The sequence below is a fragment of the Haliotis rubra genome, unplaced genomic scaffold (assembly GCF_003918875.1).
Source record: "Haliotis rubra isolate DU_JTF1 unplaced genomic scaffold, ASM391887v1 Scf49, whole genome shotgun sequence".
Taxonomy (NCBI): Eukaryota; Metazoa; Mollusca; class Gastropoda; order Lepetellida; family Haliotidae; genus Haliotis; species Haliotis rubra.
The window spans coordinates 2552501-2570398 of NW_025767179.1; the positions used below are offsets into that span (position 1 = coordinate 2552501).

The window sequence follows — 17898 nt, forward strand, 5'->3', positions numbered from 1 at the left end:
GCCATCACGAACATTGTATGTGTATGTGATTGATCTGCTCGATAAGGGCCGATTGCGCACATGTACTAGCCCTGACTTGGATTATTCCTAATAATTTAGAGTATTATCAGAGGACGTCTTTTCGTAAATAACCAAGTGTACGATATACTGGGCGTGGCAGAAACACATACACACTGCCTTGAGTTGACTTCGTTACTTCATTGATGTACTGGCAGGCATATTGTCCCTGTCAAATTAATTACAAATGGGCTTCACACATTGTACCCATGTGGGGAATCGAACCTGGGTCTTCGGCGTGACGAGCGATAGCTTTAACCACTAGGCTACCACATCGCCCCATATATTCCAGAAACACCTAGAGGGGAACACTGGCAACAGAAATGGGCTTCACACACTGTACGCGAATATGGGAAATCGAACCCGAACTGAACTTACACTCTCATTAGACAAACATCAATCTCTTCGTTGCTTAAATATATACCAACACCCTAGACGAAGTTTGACCGCATAATCTGAATGCAAAATGACTGTGTTCTTGAACCGAACAGATATCAGATTTCTGAAACTTTCCGTTTCGACTTTCCTTTACTACTTCGATTGAGAGTTTCCGATTCCTACAAAGTATAAATCCGCAAAGGACACAAGGAATCATTTTGGGCATATAAAGTACCTGCAACAGTAATAAGTCACGGTCTTATTCATCTACATTCGGAACTTGACGTTCCGATTCGTTTTCGAGATACAGACAGCAAATATGCCAGTCTGAATGTATTGTTACTAGTACTGATTAGAAGGTTCTAACGTGACCTTGTATTGGGGGGTCTTCTGCTCTTCACCCAGACAGGTATTGTATCAGAGTGAACAGATCTGATTTTAATCAAATCGAAGGCACTAATTACACGTCTAGTCTAAAGAGGGAACTAACACCGCCACGGGATTCCGGTAAGAATAGATCCCTAGCATTCTTTGATTGTCGTAAAGGGATCGATTGTTCTGGCATTGAGATGGGATTGATCAAATGGTACGCCCACAGTGTGGGCTTTGCTCATAATATCAACCCTTAGTTTGTCGGGTATTTTTGCATGCGAACGCCGAACAAACGATTTCCGTGACCAGTTAAAGTATGATGTAATCTGTTACCTTAAAATGTCCTTTGGCGATTTCTTCCCCCTCACGTTGACCATTATCATGTACACGGGGAGGAACACGATCACCCAGATCGTACAGAAGTAGGAGAGGGCGAAGGGAGCGTCAAAACCCGGCTGACTGGCATTTTGAGCCAATTCCGAGAACGCAACCCATGTGACGGCGATCAAGATGGCGAGGAGCACTCCCCAAAGACACTTCCGGTGGAACTGGGTGAATTCGCAAAACGGTTTGTATGCTTGTGCAGGAGAGGCTGGGTTATCCGCATCTGAAATGAGTGAAATATTCTTAGCCTCTTTGATTATGAACCTGAATCCATAACTTGATGACGCAATATTTCAGCAATATCACGGCGGGGGACACCACAAATGGGCTTCACACATTGTATCCATGTGAGGAATCGTACCCTGGTCTTCGGCGTGACGAGCGGACGCTTTAACCACAAGACTACCCCACCGCCCAACAGACCACTGTGTCAAGATAAACCAGTACATGATACTACACTACACAACAGAACATGACGTAACACTACACGAGAACATGGCACCACACTACATCATGGCACGAAAATATACCACATCAAAGTATCGTACTATCCTAGAACGTGGCACGACAATATACCACATCAAAGTATCGTACCTCTCCTAGAACGTGGCACGACAATATACCACATCAAAGTATCGTACTATCCTAGAACGTGGCACGACAATATACCACATCAAAGTATCGTACTATCCCAGAACGTGGCACGACAATATACCACATCAAAGTATCGTACTATCCTAGAACGTGGCACGAAGCTATTTCTGGAACATGGTGCCAACTACACCAGCACATGGCACCAACATTTACCAGAACATGACCAAGAAGAGAACATGACATAGCAATTGCTCCCCAGTACTTGTCTAACATGTCATCATCATACTCCAGTTCACGCAATCTTCGTTCCAACAGCCAGGATCTGCTCACTGTGCCCAGCTTCAGACTGAAAACTTTCGGACAGCGCTCTTTCACCTATGCAGCCCCTACTCTCTGGAACTCTCTTCCTTATGATCTCAAAACTATTGACAATTTCGACTTGTTCAAGTCCAAACTTAAAACCTACTTCTTCCAGCAGTATCTCCCTTAATGTGCTCTTGTATTACTTCTGTACATATGTTCATACTTGACTCTGTAGCGCCTTGAGCATGTCTGTCGAGGTGGATTGAGCGCACACATAAATATGCATTATTATTATTACTATTATTATTACAGTACAACGTAGAACCAAGCAGTACAAGTTGCCCCTGACCACAGTAAACACTATACAAGAATATAAGAAATCAATGTGAATCGATCTGTAAGTTCTTCTCCAGACCCCAGTTAGTGAAAACTAGATATAAATATTTAGATATTAAATGTGATGGGTGGGATGAGTTACATCTGGCCAGTTGACAACTGATGAAGTTTTAGCACTAATATGTTTGGCGTTGGGATGTAAATGTTCAACGGACTGAAGCTTTGAATGTCTTTGGTCTTGCATTGACAGTAAAAAGGAATATTAGACAGTTCATGTTATTGCCATGTTTCAATAACCTAGCAGCATTGGTTAGGGTTTTTTATTATAACAATAATAAGTCTAGTTAAACGTTTAAGTACCTCCCATCAAACTCTGAGCACCCCGGCCATGTATGTGGTTAAAGTGTTCACTCGTCATGACGCAGCACACATCGTTCCCACATTTGTTACATTGCGTGAAGCCTATTTCTGATGTCCCCAGTCGTGATGGTGCTGAATTACAGCTAAAAGCTGCATGCAACCATACTCACTAGCCCCAGCAGTTCATGGTGGTGACGGAAGGAATCATTCGGTTTCATTCTCAACTTCCTAGGGATCATACACTGTATTGCCACGCAGATGATAAGTTTCATCATCATTGTCGTGTTCAACATGAGCACTGTTCGGACATTTTATCAGTTTTACTTAGTACTTTACAAATATTTCATTGGGTATGCTGCATACACATCATCATGTGTACGTTTTAACTTTTCAAAATCAAAATGTTATTATTTATAGTTATCAAACATCCTCTCCTAAAGCTTCACAATTAGAAAACACTCTAGGAATCGAATATAAAAAGCCAGATTTTCTTGTGTATCATCTACTGTCGACGGCATGTATAGTAAAACCAGTGATAAAGCTCGGTGTTCGTGAAAAGTCTATACCCTTTAAGGGAATACCCTTTTTACAAACATCTCGCTTTATGCTTTCACATACTTCACATGCTCCTTGCCTTTCATGCTCACTGGAATCGGTTCCGGGGGATAGTCAAGACTAGTTTTTCTCTGGCACGTTGATAGTTTCATGAATATTTGCTGAGTTACAGATTAGATAATACTCATCGCGTGAAATGAATGAAAATATATTTAGCTAATGAGTGCAATGAAGGATGACGTGTTAAAAATCAAATAAACTTCTTGAAATAAGTTTCATCTGTTGACGTAGGCCATATGGTTGAGTAGAAAGTATGTATCGCTGATTACATACATGGTGTTATGGTTTGTTGAAAGGCGTCTCAAGCCCACATATACGTAATCGTTTCTCACGATACTCGTCTTCCAGATCCAAAGCATTTGCCGTTATCTATAACACCATTATCAGGCTTGTAAAGAAAGTCCATCCTCTTTGCACCCACGATAAGATCTCCTTACTATTCACGGACGATACACAACAATTTGATATATTGTAATAATCCGTGTGAATAAGCATCAACAAGAAATACTGTACTACTCAGTTGGATAAACAATAGTAAGATCTAATGTACTGCTCATTTCAATAAACTATAGTAAGATCTAATGCACTGCTCATTTGGATAAACAATAGTAAGATCTAATGTACTGCTCATTTCGATAAACAATAGTAAGATCTAATGCACTGCTCATTTGGATAAACAATAGTAAGATCTAATGTACTGCTCATTTCAATAAACTATAGTAAGATCTAATGCACTGCTCATTTGGATAAACAATAGTAAGATTTGGATCAATAAACTATAGTAAGATCTAATGCACTGCTCATTTGGATAAACAATAGTAAGATCTAATGTACTGCTCATTTCAATAAACTATAGTAAGATCTAATGCACTGCTCATTTGGATAAACAATAGAAAGATCTAATGTACTGCTTATTTCGATAAACAATAGTAAGATCTAATGCACTGCTCATTTGGATAAACAATAGTAAGATCTAATGTACACGTCACTGTGGAAAAACAACAATTCAATCTACTGTTCTACTCAGTGTGGAAGAAACAGTTAGATCTGCTCTTCTACGCTTTGCTGTTTTAGTTGACAATAACTCGTTTTGTTACAAATACAACATTGAATAATGGTCGATCAGGTTCCGAGATTCAGTTCCATGTCACGAGCTGCGGGATGCCTCTAGACGGTTTGCAGAATTTATCATCATGTTTGCTACTTATGTTACCGAGAGAATAGATGCATATTGCGACGGTGGAAATCTGCAGTGGGTTTTGAATTTCATAATATCGGAAATAGAAACACTATAAAGCAATTACCATATTTCCGTTGAGTCCTTTCTATCAACATTCTACTGATATGACAATGAAACAATTACCATAGTTTTATTGAGACGTTTCTTTTGGCATGACAATGAAACAATTATCATAGTTTTATTGAGACGTTTCTTTTGGCATGACAATGAAACAATTACCATAGTTTTATTAAGACGTTTATTTTGGCATGACAATGAAACAATTACCATAGCTTTACTGAGACCTTTCTTTTGGCATGACAATGAAACAATTACCATAGTTTTATTAAGACGTTTCTTTTGGCATGACAATGAAACAATTACCACAGTTTTATTGAGACGTTTCTTTTGGCATGACAATGAAACAATTATCATAGTTTTATTAAGACCTTTCCATTGACATGACAATAGTTTTATTAAGACCTTTCCATTGACATGACAATGAAACAATTGCCATAGTTTTATTAAGACCTTTCTATTGGCATGACAATGAAACAATTGCCATAGTTTTATTAAGACTTTTCTATTGGCCTAACAATGAAACAATTATCGTAGTTTCACTAAGACCTTTTTACATGACAATGTCAATGTTCAACATACGTTTATAGCAACAAAAGCAAAAAATAATGTCGGACTGGCGTTGTATAATGACGCTGCTCCCAGTCTAGACAGATCGTGGAAGGATCCTCTCCTTCAATCTACCTCGCTGAGATTACACATGAAATCAGTTTATCCTTTATTTCCGCTCTCTCGGTCGCATACCGCATACTTACCCTCATCATGTAACTGGCATTCAAAATATTTCAAAGAAGGATATATATACCACCCCCGCCATTGCTGGTAAAGATGTGCTTATCTACCTTGAGTGAAGTTAGTGGGTTGAACGTTTTAAAACCATCACATCCTGGCTGAAATGCTCTTTAAACAGAAGTGTTTGCCTATCGACATTGCGGGCTAATGTGTGAAGTGCTTTGAAGTTACACTTGAATTAAATTAGATATTTCATGACTTGATACAGCTACGATACATCTTTGCCCATGCTTTACGCTGCATACGGCTATGGCTCAATAACTCAACTATATAATCTGAAGCTGACATGTACTGTTATCAGTTCATGTATTGTGTTGATAAATGTGTTTTGTGCGCTTTTGTCGGACTATTTCCTCAATAAACACATTATAGGTTCATGTTAATATCCTATATCCTCATCTATTTGCGTCGATAAAAACCAATGATTATATTAACAAATGTTTTCTCCTTTAAGTGATCGTATAATCTTTATTCCAATTCATTCTCATACATTTTATTCTGTATACATAAACTATTTTGACCAAATGACGTCATGGACATTGCAAATCATGTCAAAGCGTAATTATCTTCAATAGTATTATTGTAACAAAACAGACTTCACTTGCAGTTTCCTTGTTTGCCGAATACATCCTGTCGTTTCTAAATGTTATGTTGAATTGATATGAAGTTACATCTAAAACGAGCCAAGTAAATATCTCAATCAGTTATAACTTTAAGGTACAATTCCGAACAAAGGACCATCTAACTATTGGTATCCGGTGCCCTTCACACCAAATACACATTCTGAGATAAAATAAGTATTATGTCCAAATTGTTGCTCTGAAATATCGTCAAACCCAACCGAAAACGGAATATTTTTATACTTTTGAAGCCCACTTAATATTATCATTATCTTATGTATGGAAAATCTTATTATAACACTTGAAATATCTGTATGTACATACTTATGAGCATTGCTCGGCGAGTACGAGAAACAAATAATATATGTTAACAGGTTCATGACTGAGTTTCACGCCGCTTTGAGCAAGATTCCAGCAATATCACTGCAGAGGACACCAGAAATTGGTTTCACATATTGTATCCATGTGGGGAATCGAACCCGGGTCTGCGGCGTGACGAGCGAACGCTTTAACCACTAGGCAACCCCTCACGAGGTTCATAACATACAAACCGAAGTCCGTCATGCGTTGTGCGTGATATGTCTTTCTGTAACACAGACTGTTGAACAATTCTTTAAAAATGATTCATTTATTGAAAGTCGAGAACACATACAGTACAACCAGAAATTATTGAGAATTTAAAGATTGTAATTTTTTTTTTTAATTCACTCATTACTCACGTATCAAATGTGAATATTAGTAGAACATAAATCCAGATTCAAAGACAGGTGAACAGTTAGTATTTTAAAGATTGTAATTTTTTATTTTTTTCACTCATTACTCACGTATTAAATGTGAATATTAGCAGAACATAACTCCAGATTCAAAGAAGTATCTTAGTCACCATGGGCAGCAATGCAGGCTTCAATGCGGCGGGGCATACTACTGATCAAAGAAGTTAGAAAGTCGTGGTCCATGCTGTCCCAATACCGGGCTATAGCTTGGCCAATCTAATAATGTCATATTTTGGGTCCGAAACCAGGCCTGTGAATGCTTTGAACGATGTTTTGGGTCGTTGCCCTGCTGGAAAATCCAAAGAATTTCCATAGAACACGTGAGCAGATTGAAGAAAATGTCCCTCGAGAATATCTGTGTACCGCTCACTGTTCATATTCCCTTCAAATACACAGAGGGGCGTTGCCCCTGACACATATATGCCACCCCACAAGTTAAATTTTAAACTGTACTTTGGGCGCTGATACAAAGGTTTTTCAGTTTGTTTGGTCCAGAATTTCAGTGTATTAGGAAACAGCCACAAAGAACTTTCATCTGAGAAAATCACATTGTCCCAGTTAAAATTTCTATGCTGTAAGCACCAGTTCAACCTTCGCTCCTTTTGTTCAGGTTTCATGATGGGTGATGGAATTCCTCAACTTTTCTGCCAACCAATTTGCATGCAGCTCAGTTCTAATTGTCTCCTTACAGACAGCCACAGTTCCTCTATCAATCAGTTTTCTAAACCCCTTCGTTTGTTTTTAGAAACAAGAATACCAAGCCGCCTCCTGTCACCGACAGTCAATTTTCTGGGCCTACCTGCGCCTCCCAGGTGCTCAATGTCATATTCATTTGCAATATTTTTCAAAACACGATAAACAGTGGACAAAGGGATGCCTGTTCTACTTGAAATCACTTTAGCTGATCTGATGTACTTCTTATAATACTCTAAAATCAACTTCCTCTTCTCTAAATCATCCATACTGAGGATCACTGAAAATGTCGTCTGCTAGCAAGTAAACAAAGGGGGATAACTCTTCACAAACTAATGAAAAAGGATTAACGGAGTTGTCTCTCTTGAATGAAACCAAGCACTTGATAGCTGGCCAAGGTTGTTTATACTAGAAATCCAATTAAACATATTCCTAAAATTCTCAATAATTTCTAGTCATACTATATCTATTTAGTGACCGCCTCCGTGGTGTAGTGGTTAGAGCGTCCGTCGGGAGAGCGGAAGATCGCGGGTTCGATCCCCGACCGCGTCATACAAAAAGACGTTAAAATATGGTACTTGTTGGTACCTGCCTGGCGCTCGGCATTAATGGCTACAACAAGGACTGGTCGGCTCGGAGTCAGTATAATGTGTCTGTGGAGTATTCATGCTTCACTGCGGCATGGTATCTCAGTGGGCTAGCACTATAAAACCAGCTTCAATCTGGGCTAGTACAAGCAGCCACACATACGCATACACACGAATGCACGTCGTCATATGAGCGAAATATTCTCAAGCACCTCGTTAAACCCAATTTCACCTCACCTCACCATATCTATTTAGTACATTCTTGTTATGAACGTGAGATCGATGTGATCATTGGTTTTACAACCTGGCATAGAACGGCTGACCAGCAACAAGCTGAAAATCCATTTGTTTATTAATAATACATAATAGATAGGAATATTACAGGCCTCGGGTGGAAGCTGTGTTCACAAATGTCACACACATCACGGATGGTATCATTTACAAATATATAGATTTTAATATACTCAGCATAATGTACGCAATCGGATTTAACTACATATGTGAAAATCAAATGTCAAACAACGTCACATAGTTATTGTCGTGTATGGCTAAAGTCCACGAGACCATTGGTGTTTTGGTGGTATGGATTCACTAGCTGAACACAGCTTTTGGGAGAAAACACCATTCGGAGGCCAACTCCTGAAGTGGCAGGTTGTGTAGCGACTTAACATCGGAACAACGTCATAACCATAGAGTTACAAAATGATTAATGGTCTATTAATGGTTAAATCGTTCGATCCTCACATAGAGCAGCTAAAAACCATACTCACTTACAAATGTTATAATATCTGACCCAACAGACGAAATAACATCAAAACATGTCCAACATGTGAATTTCAAACTTCAGTGGTCTTGATATATATGAATATACATAGAAATTGTAAATGTTTCCAAGAGGACAAGAAGTCATACACTGAACTGAACAGTCTGTTCATGTGAACACACACGTGCATTGTAATACCGTTAAGATAACACACGCGTGTACGTATTCTATTGATGACGAGCTTCGTTTTCTCGGGAAATGTCCTTATTTTCAGTCAAGTGAGGAAATGTTTTGCCGTCTTATTATTACACTAATCCTTCCATTGATAAGTTACACTAGCTTTTGTCATCACCTCTGCAGTTATTGAATGTGTATATGTCAAACCTACCCAGATAAGCACCATATTGTTGAACTAGTATATGTTCAGACACAGACGCTATGTCCATTTTTGTATATGTCTAAAAAAAAAAATGCAAATAAACTTGTTGCTTGTCACATGAAAGACCGAGTCGTATTATCATATACGCCTGTAAATTTATGTATCCTTAATGATTTAAGATAACGTATGGCTATTCAGCTCCATCTATCATGTCGATGAGTCAGGTCATCGGGTTCCCACTCCAAGTACATACGTTTAAATGCACAATGTCCCCAGTGTTTGCCCTTAACCCTGAAAAGCCGCAGGCCCTTAGGATTCAGAACCATAAAAAGTTGTGGGTCCTGATCAGAATGTGTAGGCCCTGTATTATAGCTACAATATAAGCAATTCCCAGCAAGCAAAAAATATGACAACTAACAAACTGACTTAAAGAGTTTAACTTTAGTGACTGACTAGTCTTCATTTACAACAAAATCAACATCCATGTCAAGATCCAAGTCTCCTGAAGAGTCTGAATCAGAATGTTCAGACAGGGATATGTCAGTCAGTCAGAGTCATTGGGGATGAAAAGCTGTCGGCCATAAGGACCTGCAGAAAACAAAATCTGTGGGTCCGAGTGGTTTTCAGTCGGCTTCGGGCCTAAGGACCGACGTTAATTTCGAACGCTGAATGTCACACATTTTCGACAATATTTTGGCTTATATTATATATATTGGGGCATAAGCACTCACCTTAGCTTCCTATTGATGCAATAAAAGTCTTATTATCCCTTAGGACTTGCCTGAAATCGATAATCGAAACTTCGAGGCGAACAGCTTCCAAACAGGGAACACGTGCCATATATGGAATGGAAACAATTGCTCCGTACATTGAAAACTGACGCACGCGGTGTTGTCGGTGTTTGCCGAACTGGTTGCAATCAAAAGTTGTGCTTAGGATATTCATAAAGAGCGCTCCAAGGGACATAACTCTAAGGGTTCGCTTGAGATAATGTTCGGTCGGTAGAGGGCGCGAGAGTCGATTTAATGCTACGTTGCATTAATTCATTCGAACTTATTAATTTAATATTGTAATCTAAATATTTGTTTAAAAAAAATTTGGGATAAATTATTTGGTAGCTTCCCTGAGGGCTGGTAGATAGTATTATTGAGGGAAATTCATTATTTATTTTTATAGAAGGGTGGTGTGAAATAGTGCCTTTAATTGATACAAGTTTTAGCCAGCATCTCTGCTTTCGTTTCCGGCCCTGTTACGTCGCACAATGACATCTTTGTATACTTCAATGTTTGTGTGCCTTTAAGACTGAGCACAGGAAACAACCAAAATAGTCGTATTAATTATTTCCACGTTCTTTCAAACATGTCGACAGGTGTGTTTGCAGATGAATAAAACAGATGCGGTATTCTCAACGTGCAAGACCATTTTATTACATGTGCTGTAGATTAACGAGATTCGGATGTTGACCAATCAGAGGCAGGTAATCGCGGATCAAGAACGTTGATTTATGTCTACTCTAGCAGCAACAATTACTGCAATCTCAATTTACACAGGGCTTCGGCAACTTTTGTCAGAAACATGACATTATGTAATACTGACACTGGTGAAATGAGATTCTTTGGTGGAAATGTTTTGTTTTGTTTGAATCGTGTGGTTTTTGTTTGTTTGTGTTTTGACAGATTATGCCGTTTTTCCCCCAGATTAAACATCTAGAATGTGCCAACAGTTTTATAGGAATTAACGAGATGCACCCGTAACACGCTTATGGCCATAATGCAAAGTTTATGAGTTTGAACCGAAAGAATTAGAGCAGGACCATAGCCTAGAGCCAAGTGTGGCTATCTACAACAAGCCAACATCCATAGAGAATACTACACGAGGTCTCATTACATACGAATTATACGAAACGAGTGTCCTTCCTATGGTATCTGATAACATAGGAAGGTCACGAGTTTCGTATAATTCGTATGTGATGAGACCGAGTGTGGTATTTTATTTATTACCCACGTCTTACATGCATTAAATTGACAAAATAGCGTATTTTTGTTATTTTTTTTTTGGTTTCAAACCGAAACCGGTTTCATAAAGAGGTTGCGGAAAAGTTTTGTACTGTAGTACAATATTTGCATGACGTCTCGCTGTAATGACGTCACTGTCTTAGTAACCGACGTCACGATGCATGTCAGTTGTCATCGCCTCGTACAGCCTCCTACACTAAACTACTCCGTAGCACCCCGTTTCTTGGTTTGCAGTTGCTTCATTCGGCTAACATCACTGGTGGAAACATTGCGTTTATTATATCGACGGATATAATGTCTCGGTTCGACTCACAATTAAACAGGGACACGGCAACGTTCGCAATGTTTACATTCCCACAATGCATTTAAGTTGTAGAATGAATGAATTCACGTGTTTGTTATGAATGAAATAATAGTTACGTCAGAATGTGACCTAATTGAGAGGTCATCGGTTATCCAATCAAATCGTTAGAATCTCAGGTCAAGTCGTTACGACACAGGTCAACGCGATACGACACTCGTGTGACGTACGAGAGTAGTATGCAACTACCCATACGTTGACCACGTGGGTAATAAAAATGGATACCCCTTGTTCGTGGTGTGGAGGATTAATGCCTTGTTGTATGTCCTTGTGGGTGTTAACAAAACTGTCTTGTCAGATAGAGTTCACTGCCAACTGTCACCACGGATGGTCTACTGGGTCCCGATCCACAAAACCTTCATAGCGCTACGACATTCTTAAGTCTATGATAAACTATAGAGTTACGACAGGTCGTAAAGTTACGAACGCTTTGTGGATCGGGACCCTGGTCTACGGCTCTGTGACGATTTCAGTAGGCTAGTCGTGATCTTGGGTTCGAATTTCGAATTCGTCGTGGGTATGACATTTTGTCAGAGCCTGCATAAAACAAAGCAACTGACCGTCACGTGGCAAGACATATGCCTTTACGAAACACCTGGCAGTTGTATAACAGAGCGTGTACAATCACGAAACACATTCTTGTCATTAGGGAGCAAGTCACACTTAGAGTCATTATCTATTCGAAATATGGTGACGTGTATTTGCGTGTTGCCGCTCATGTAATCTCAGACAAAGACGTGTTATACATTAAAAGTGCTAACCATTACATTTAAGGTGAATGCATTTCGAAATACATTACATCACGCAGGCCCGTCTATACTCATACAAAGCTCACTTCTCGTGTGTTATACAGCCTTATCTTACCTCACACATAAATGTCGTTTTCTGATTGGCTGAGCCAAGCAATGTACCCCACTTACAAGCGAGTAACAAACGCCTGTGTGACACTCCAGCAAACAGGATTTTATCAAAGACGTTTCTGTGGGCAAATACACAAGCTGAATTGGAACTGGAGGACTTATGAGAAACTCAGGAAAACAATTCTTCATCATTTTATACCTGTAGCTAATACCTTTAAATAGTACTTTCATGGCGTCCGAATCGTGTTCCAAAGCTATGAAGACTTTTATTCAAGATTGGAAAAAAGACATAGCAAGAGATAACAGCTATAAACAGATAATAAACTGCGATTGTACAGGAAGTTTAAGTCAACTATATCTCCGGAAAGTTATGCTCTCAGTAATATGCCAAGGTCTAACCGTAGCGCCCTAGCGAGGTTTAGATGTGGTGTCGCCCCCCTCCATATAGAGACGGGAAGATACAACAACACGCCAGTCAACCAGAGAGTTTGTTTTAATTGCCCCTACACTGCCCGATATACAACGAAATCAGATCAACGCTTTTAGAAACATGTATAGCCAACTGTGATAGTTTTAACGATCTTAATGATTTACAGAAAATGTGTTTTATTCTCTCCAGCCCATCTGTGATGTATGTGTGTGCCTAAACCTGCAATATTCTATTACAAAAACGAAAGAGAGTTTTATATGGTTCTTAGCTTTAGTATGTTAGGAAATATCTTTGTATTATTCTCTTACTGCATTATATCATGTATTTTATCTTGTTTTAATAGTCTCTCGTAACCTTGTATGGGTGGCTCACGCCTTTTATGTGTCTTGTATTCTATGTATATAATAATGTGAGGTGAGACTTAAATAAAATATCTATCAGTAACATTTTCTGTTACCCGCTGGAAATGCCGAACTGTGGGTATTCGTTTGTTACTTCGTGTTAGTAGTGTTATTCTTGTACTCCTTATTATGATGCAAAACCCGGGCTCATGGAACATAAACAAACATAGAGGGTACGTCAACCCATGTACCCCTCGTGACCAGTGGACAACTTATATCGTAATGTCAAATCCAGAATTGAGAGAAGAAATACTATTAAATACTAAATATTGGTTAAAAGGAAAATATCTACTGCATTTAGAGAATTTAATACATTATAAGTTGTTCACTGGTCACGAGGGGGGACATGCCTTGATGTACCCTCTATGTTTGTTTATGTTTTATAGTATGTATTTATCTTACCGAACACCTCAATGCTAACGTTGAACTGTTTGAAGCACTGGTACTGGATCATAATAAGGAGTACCGGAGTTAGGCAAGAGCCCAAACACTACTAACACGAAGTACCAAACGAATTCCACAGTTCGGCATTTCCAGCGGGTATCATAGAAAATGTTACTCGCTTGTAAGTGGGGTACATTGATTGGCTCAGCCAATCAGAAAATGACATTTATGTGTGAAGTCAGATAATTTGTAATTTTTATTTTACTCTTGCAATCTTAACTTGTTGTGTACTTTCAGAGATAGAGAGAGGTGTATTCTTTTTTTACTGTAAGTCTTTGCGTTAAAATGTTTATTGAAATAGTGATTATGAAAGGCCATAGCATGTTAGTTGTCTCTATGCATAGCATGAAAACCGTAACGAGTATGTTGATGCCGAGCAGAGAAACGTGAGCCGAGTTTGTTTTCTAACACACGGCAGCTACACTAAAATACCTATTCACATGAATATATGGTTACCCTTTACAATAAACATGTTGATTAGATGACATACTAGAATATAACAAGTTCCATTCCACAGCGATGGAGCACAAACACTGAAAGAACGCTTTCCATAAGAGGCCAGTCTATAAGAAGGAGTTTTCAAAAAGAATCTGCTTTCAGATCGCAGATGTCTGGATGGTTTGTAGGGGGTTAGCAGTTCACTTAGATATTCTGGTGACATGCCTTTTAGACTCTTGAATGTAATACAGAGTACTTTAAACACTATCCTCGCCTCAACCGGAAGCCAGTATTATGACTTCAGTATCGGCGTAATGTGAGAGTACTTTGGGGCACGTGTAACGATTCTTGCCGCTACATTTTGGACTTTTGTAAGTCTCCTCAGAGATTCTTTACTGATGCCTAGAAGCAAACTTCTACACATAAACATATTGGAACAAACGCGTTAAGGTTCTAGACGCGTAAGTAGGTAGTTGCTTTGAGCCGATCAAAAAGTTTCGAAACAGCCAGTAGTGAATAGCTTTGTGTGTCAGATGATGGCACAAGGACAATGAAGTAAGTTGAATGGTCAGTGACGGTGTTGTTGTAGGCGATGTCGTCTCTCAGACAGGCAGATCATAAGAGCGCCGCTGATTTCCGCCTAGTTTTAACATTCATGGAAACACCACTCTAGCCATTGACATGAAGCCATTGGAACACTGAAGGTCATCTGCAGACATGAATGAAGGTCCGAGCCATAGAGGGTAACTCCATTAAGACAAAGCCATGACGTCTTGTCTTAGATTTGTAGCTGGATTGATGAAACCAGGGCAAATTAATCTATATCTGTGGCTTGTCGCAAGAAACCAGGGCTCCTTTGTCTTAGATTTGTGTCTGGTCTGATGAAACCAGGGATGCTTGTCTTAGCTTTGTGTCTGGTCTGATGAAACCAGGGATGCCTGTCTTAGCTTTGTGTCTGGTCTGATGAATGCAGGACTGCCACTCCAAGATATGTATTTTGTCGGATGAAACCAGAAAGGCTGCATGTCTTAGAAATCACTAAGAATCAGTCTTGAATCAGTTCGCTCGCCACTCACACATTTGGCATAAAAAGATAAACCTCTGTTGCCTGACTTCTCAGAACAGCCCGACTACGTCAGCCGGCAAACAAACCATACAATCAAGTGATCAGCCAGAAAACAGTACTCGAATGCTGGCTTCGTTTAATTCCAATGGTAACTGAAAATATTATATGTTTATTTTGTTTTACAAACTGAAAATTATTCCCAATACTTTCACTTATTTTTAACCACACTTGAAGGGGGCTTGATTTCGCGAACAAGTAGAATAATACTGTTTGTTAGTGATTTTATCCGTTTTATCCCACGATTGACTGGCCGTCGCACTTCTGAAGACGTCGTTAGTGTCAAGAGCGGCAGCGTTGGACAAATCGGTATTTGACAAACGTTAAATCAAGGTTTACTTTGGACTTCCTTAACACGCGCAATGATGCGAGATGGGATCGCTATGGCTGACAGAAGAACATGTTATTCACTGACGTGTCACTGGGCAGCACTACCGTCACAACGCCGACATTGGCGTCCTTTTGGGGTTTCAGGACGAAAACGCAAAAGCACACAGGGATCGTACAGGGGCGTAGCTACCATGATTGTTGCTAAAAGGGTTGGGCAAGTCCTAAATACTATCTACATGAAAAGCTTTGCAGCCTATCGGGCTTAAACGAAAAGAATTGGCTTGCTACGCGCCTGTCGTACTGTTACTTAGTACGTCCAACAGGAGAACATATCTGAGATTTCCTTGGACGGTGGGTACTTCACTCAACGACCATTGACCTCTCTCAACAAACTTGGCACTGTCCTACAGGAAGAATAGGATGGATGGTTTGATTAGGATATTATTGTCTTCAGAATAGAGGCGGATTCACGCGATGTTAATGAGTTTGACTTTTCATGTTAAATGAGGTGTGGAAGTGGGGCGCTTTGGCCAATGATCTCCTCAAAGTCTATAGTCATCTGACGATCAACAACTAAAGCATATCTCAGTTAGATGTCCCCGTTACACTGTTAAATTATTTATCTCATTTTTGACATATAATATCAATAGTTTCACCGTTTCATTGAAATATATCCTCCATTATTTTCACATCTAAACGTTTTGAGAAATCATCCCTTACAAGCCCTGTTATGCGCAATATCAGTGTATAAAATATCGCCCGTCCCACCGTCCTTGACGGTCTATTTGTGTGAAGAAGGGTCTATTAAATACGTAAGTCCGTCCTTTGGTGGGGGGAAATATTTGAAAAAATAAACTTAACTTGGTTTGAATGAAGACTTTTAGTTTTAGGGACTGGTTGTGTTTGTTCAGGAAAGGTCACTTTTTTGGACAGCCAATCCTTGGACAGGCCACAGTTCAAAACTGTTTTCTACACTAATAATATCAGTACCACAGTATTGCAGTATCACAGTATCACAGAAACACATCAAGATTACGTCGTGGTCGTATAAAGGCAGTTTCCTGTGTCTCCAGAAATGTTATTTTTCAAACTTCTCACATCAAATGGGAACAGGGTTTCCAAGAGCCTATTTGAACAGATTCCATATCCGTACTGAATATTGCAAAAGCCTAATCGATTGCTCAAAAGGGAAACTAGGCCAGAATTAATTGTCAGCTAATCCGAAACATATTGGAAGACCTGTCTGTCTGGTTGATTGTTTATGATGAATGTCAATTTATTATTACCATAATTACTTAGAGATGATACATGTCGACCAGTAGACAGTGATAACAGATCAGTAGACAGCTGACAGTGATAACAGACCAGTAGACAGCTGACAGTGATAACAGATCAGTAGACAGCTGACAGTGATAACAGACCAGTAGACAGCTGACAGTGATAACAGATCAGTAGACAGCTGACAGTGATAACAGACCAGTAGACAGCTGACAGTGATAACAGACCAGTAGACAGCTGACAGTGATAACAGATCAGTAGACAGCTGACAGTGATAACAGACCAGTAGACAGCTGACAGTGATAACAGACCAGTAGACAGCTGACAGTGATAACAGATCAGTAGACCGCTTACAGTGATAACAGACCAGTAGACAGCTGACAGTGATAACAGACCAGTAGACAGCTGACAGTGATAACAGACCAGTAGACAGCTGACAGTGATAACAGACCAGTAGACAGCTGACAGTGATAACAGATCAGTAGACAGCTGACAGTGATAACAGACCAGTAGACAGCTGACAGTGATAACAGACCAGTAGACCGCTTACAGTGATAACAGACCAGTAGACCGCTTACAGTGATAACAGACCAGTAGACCGCTTACAGTGATAACAGACCAGTAGACAGCTGACAGTGATAACAGACCAGTAGACAGCTGACAGTGATAACAGACCAGTAGACAGCTGACAGTGATAACAGACCAGTAGACAGCTGACAGTGATAACAGACCAGTAGACAGCTGACGGTGATAACAGACCAGTAGACAGCTGACAGTGATAACAGACCAGTAGACAGCTGACAGTGATAACAGACCAGTAGACAGCTGACAGTGATAACAGACCAGTAGACAGCTGACAGTGATAACAGACCAGTAGACAGCTGACAGTGATAACAGACCAGTAGACAGCTGACA

At 39.6% G+C, this 17898-nt stretch overlaps 1 protein-coding gene across 1 annotated transcript in view; it reads right to left on the bottom strand.

Moving 5' to 3' along the window:
• Nucleotides 1-17898, bottom strand: part of LOC124291373 (putative thiamine transporter SLC35F3) — a 65821-nt gene that overhangs the window by 22676 nt on the left and 25247 nt on the right. Inside the window, exon 2 of the mRNA XM_046728361.1 lies at nt 1141-1414. Coding sequence (XP_046584317.1) covers nt 1141-1414 — 274 coding nt within the window. The remainder of the gene's footprint in view (nt 1-1140; nt 1415-17898) is intronic.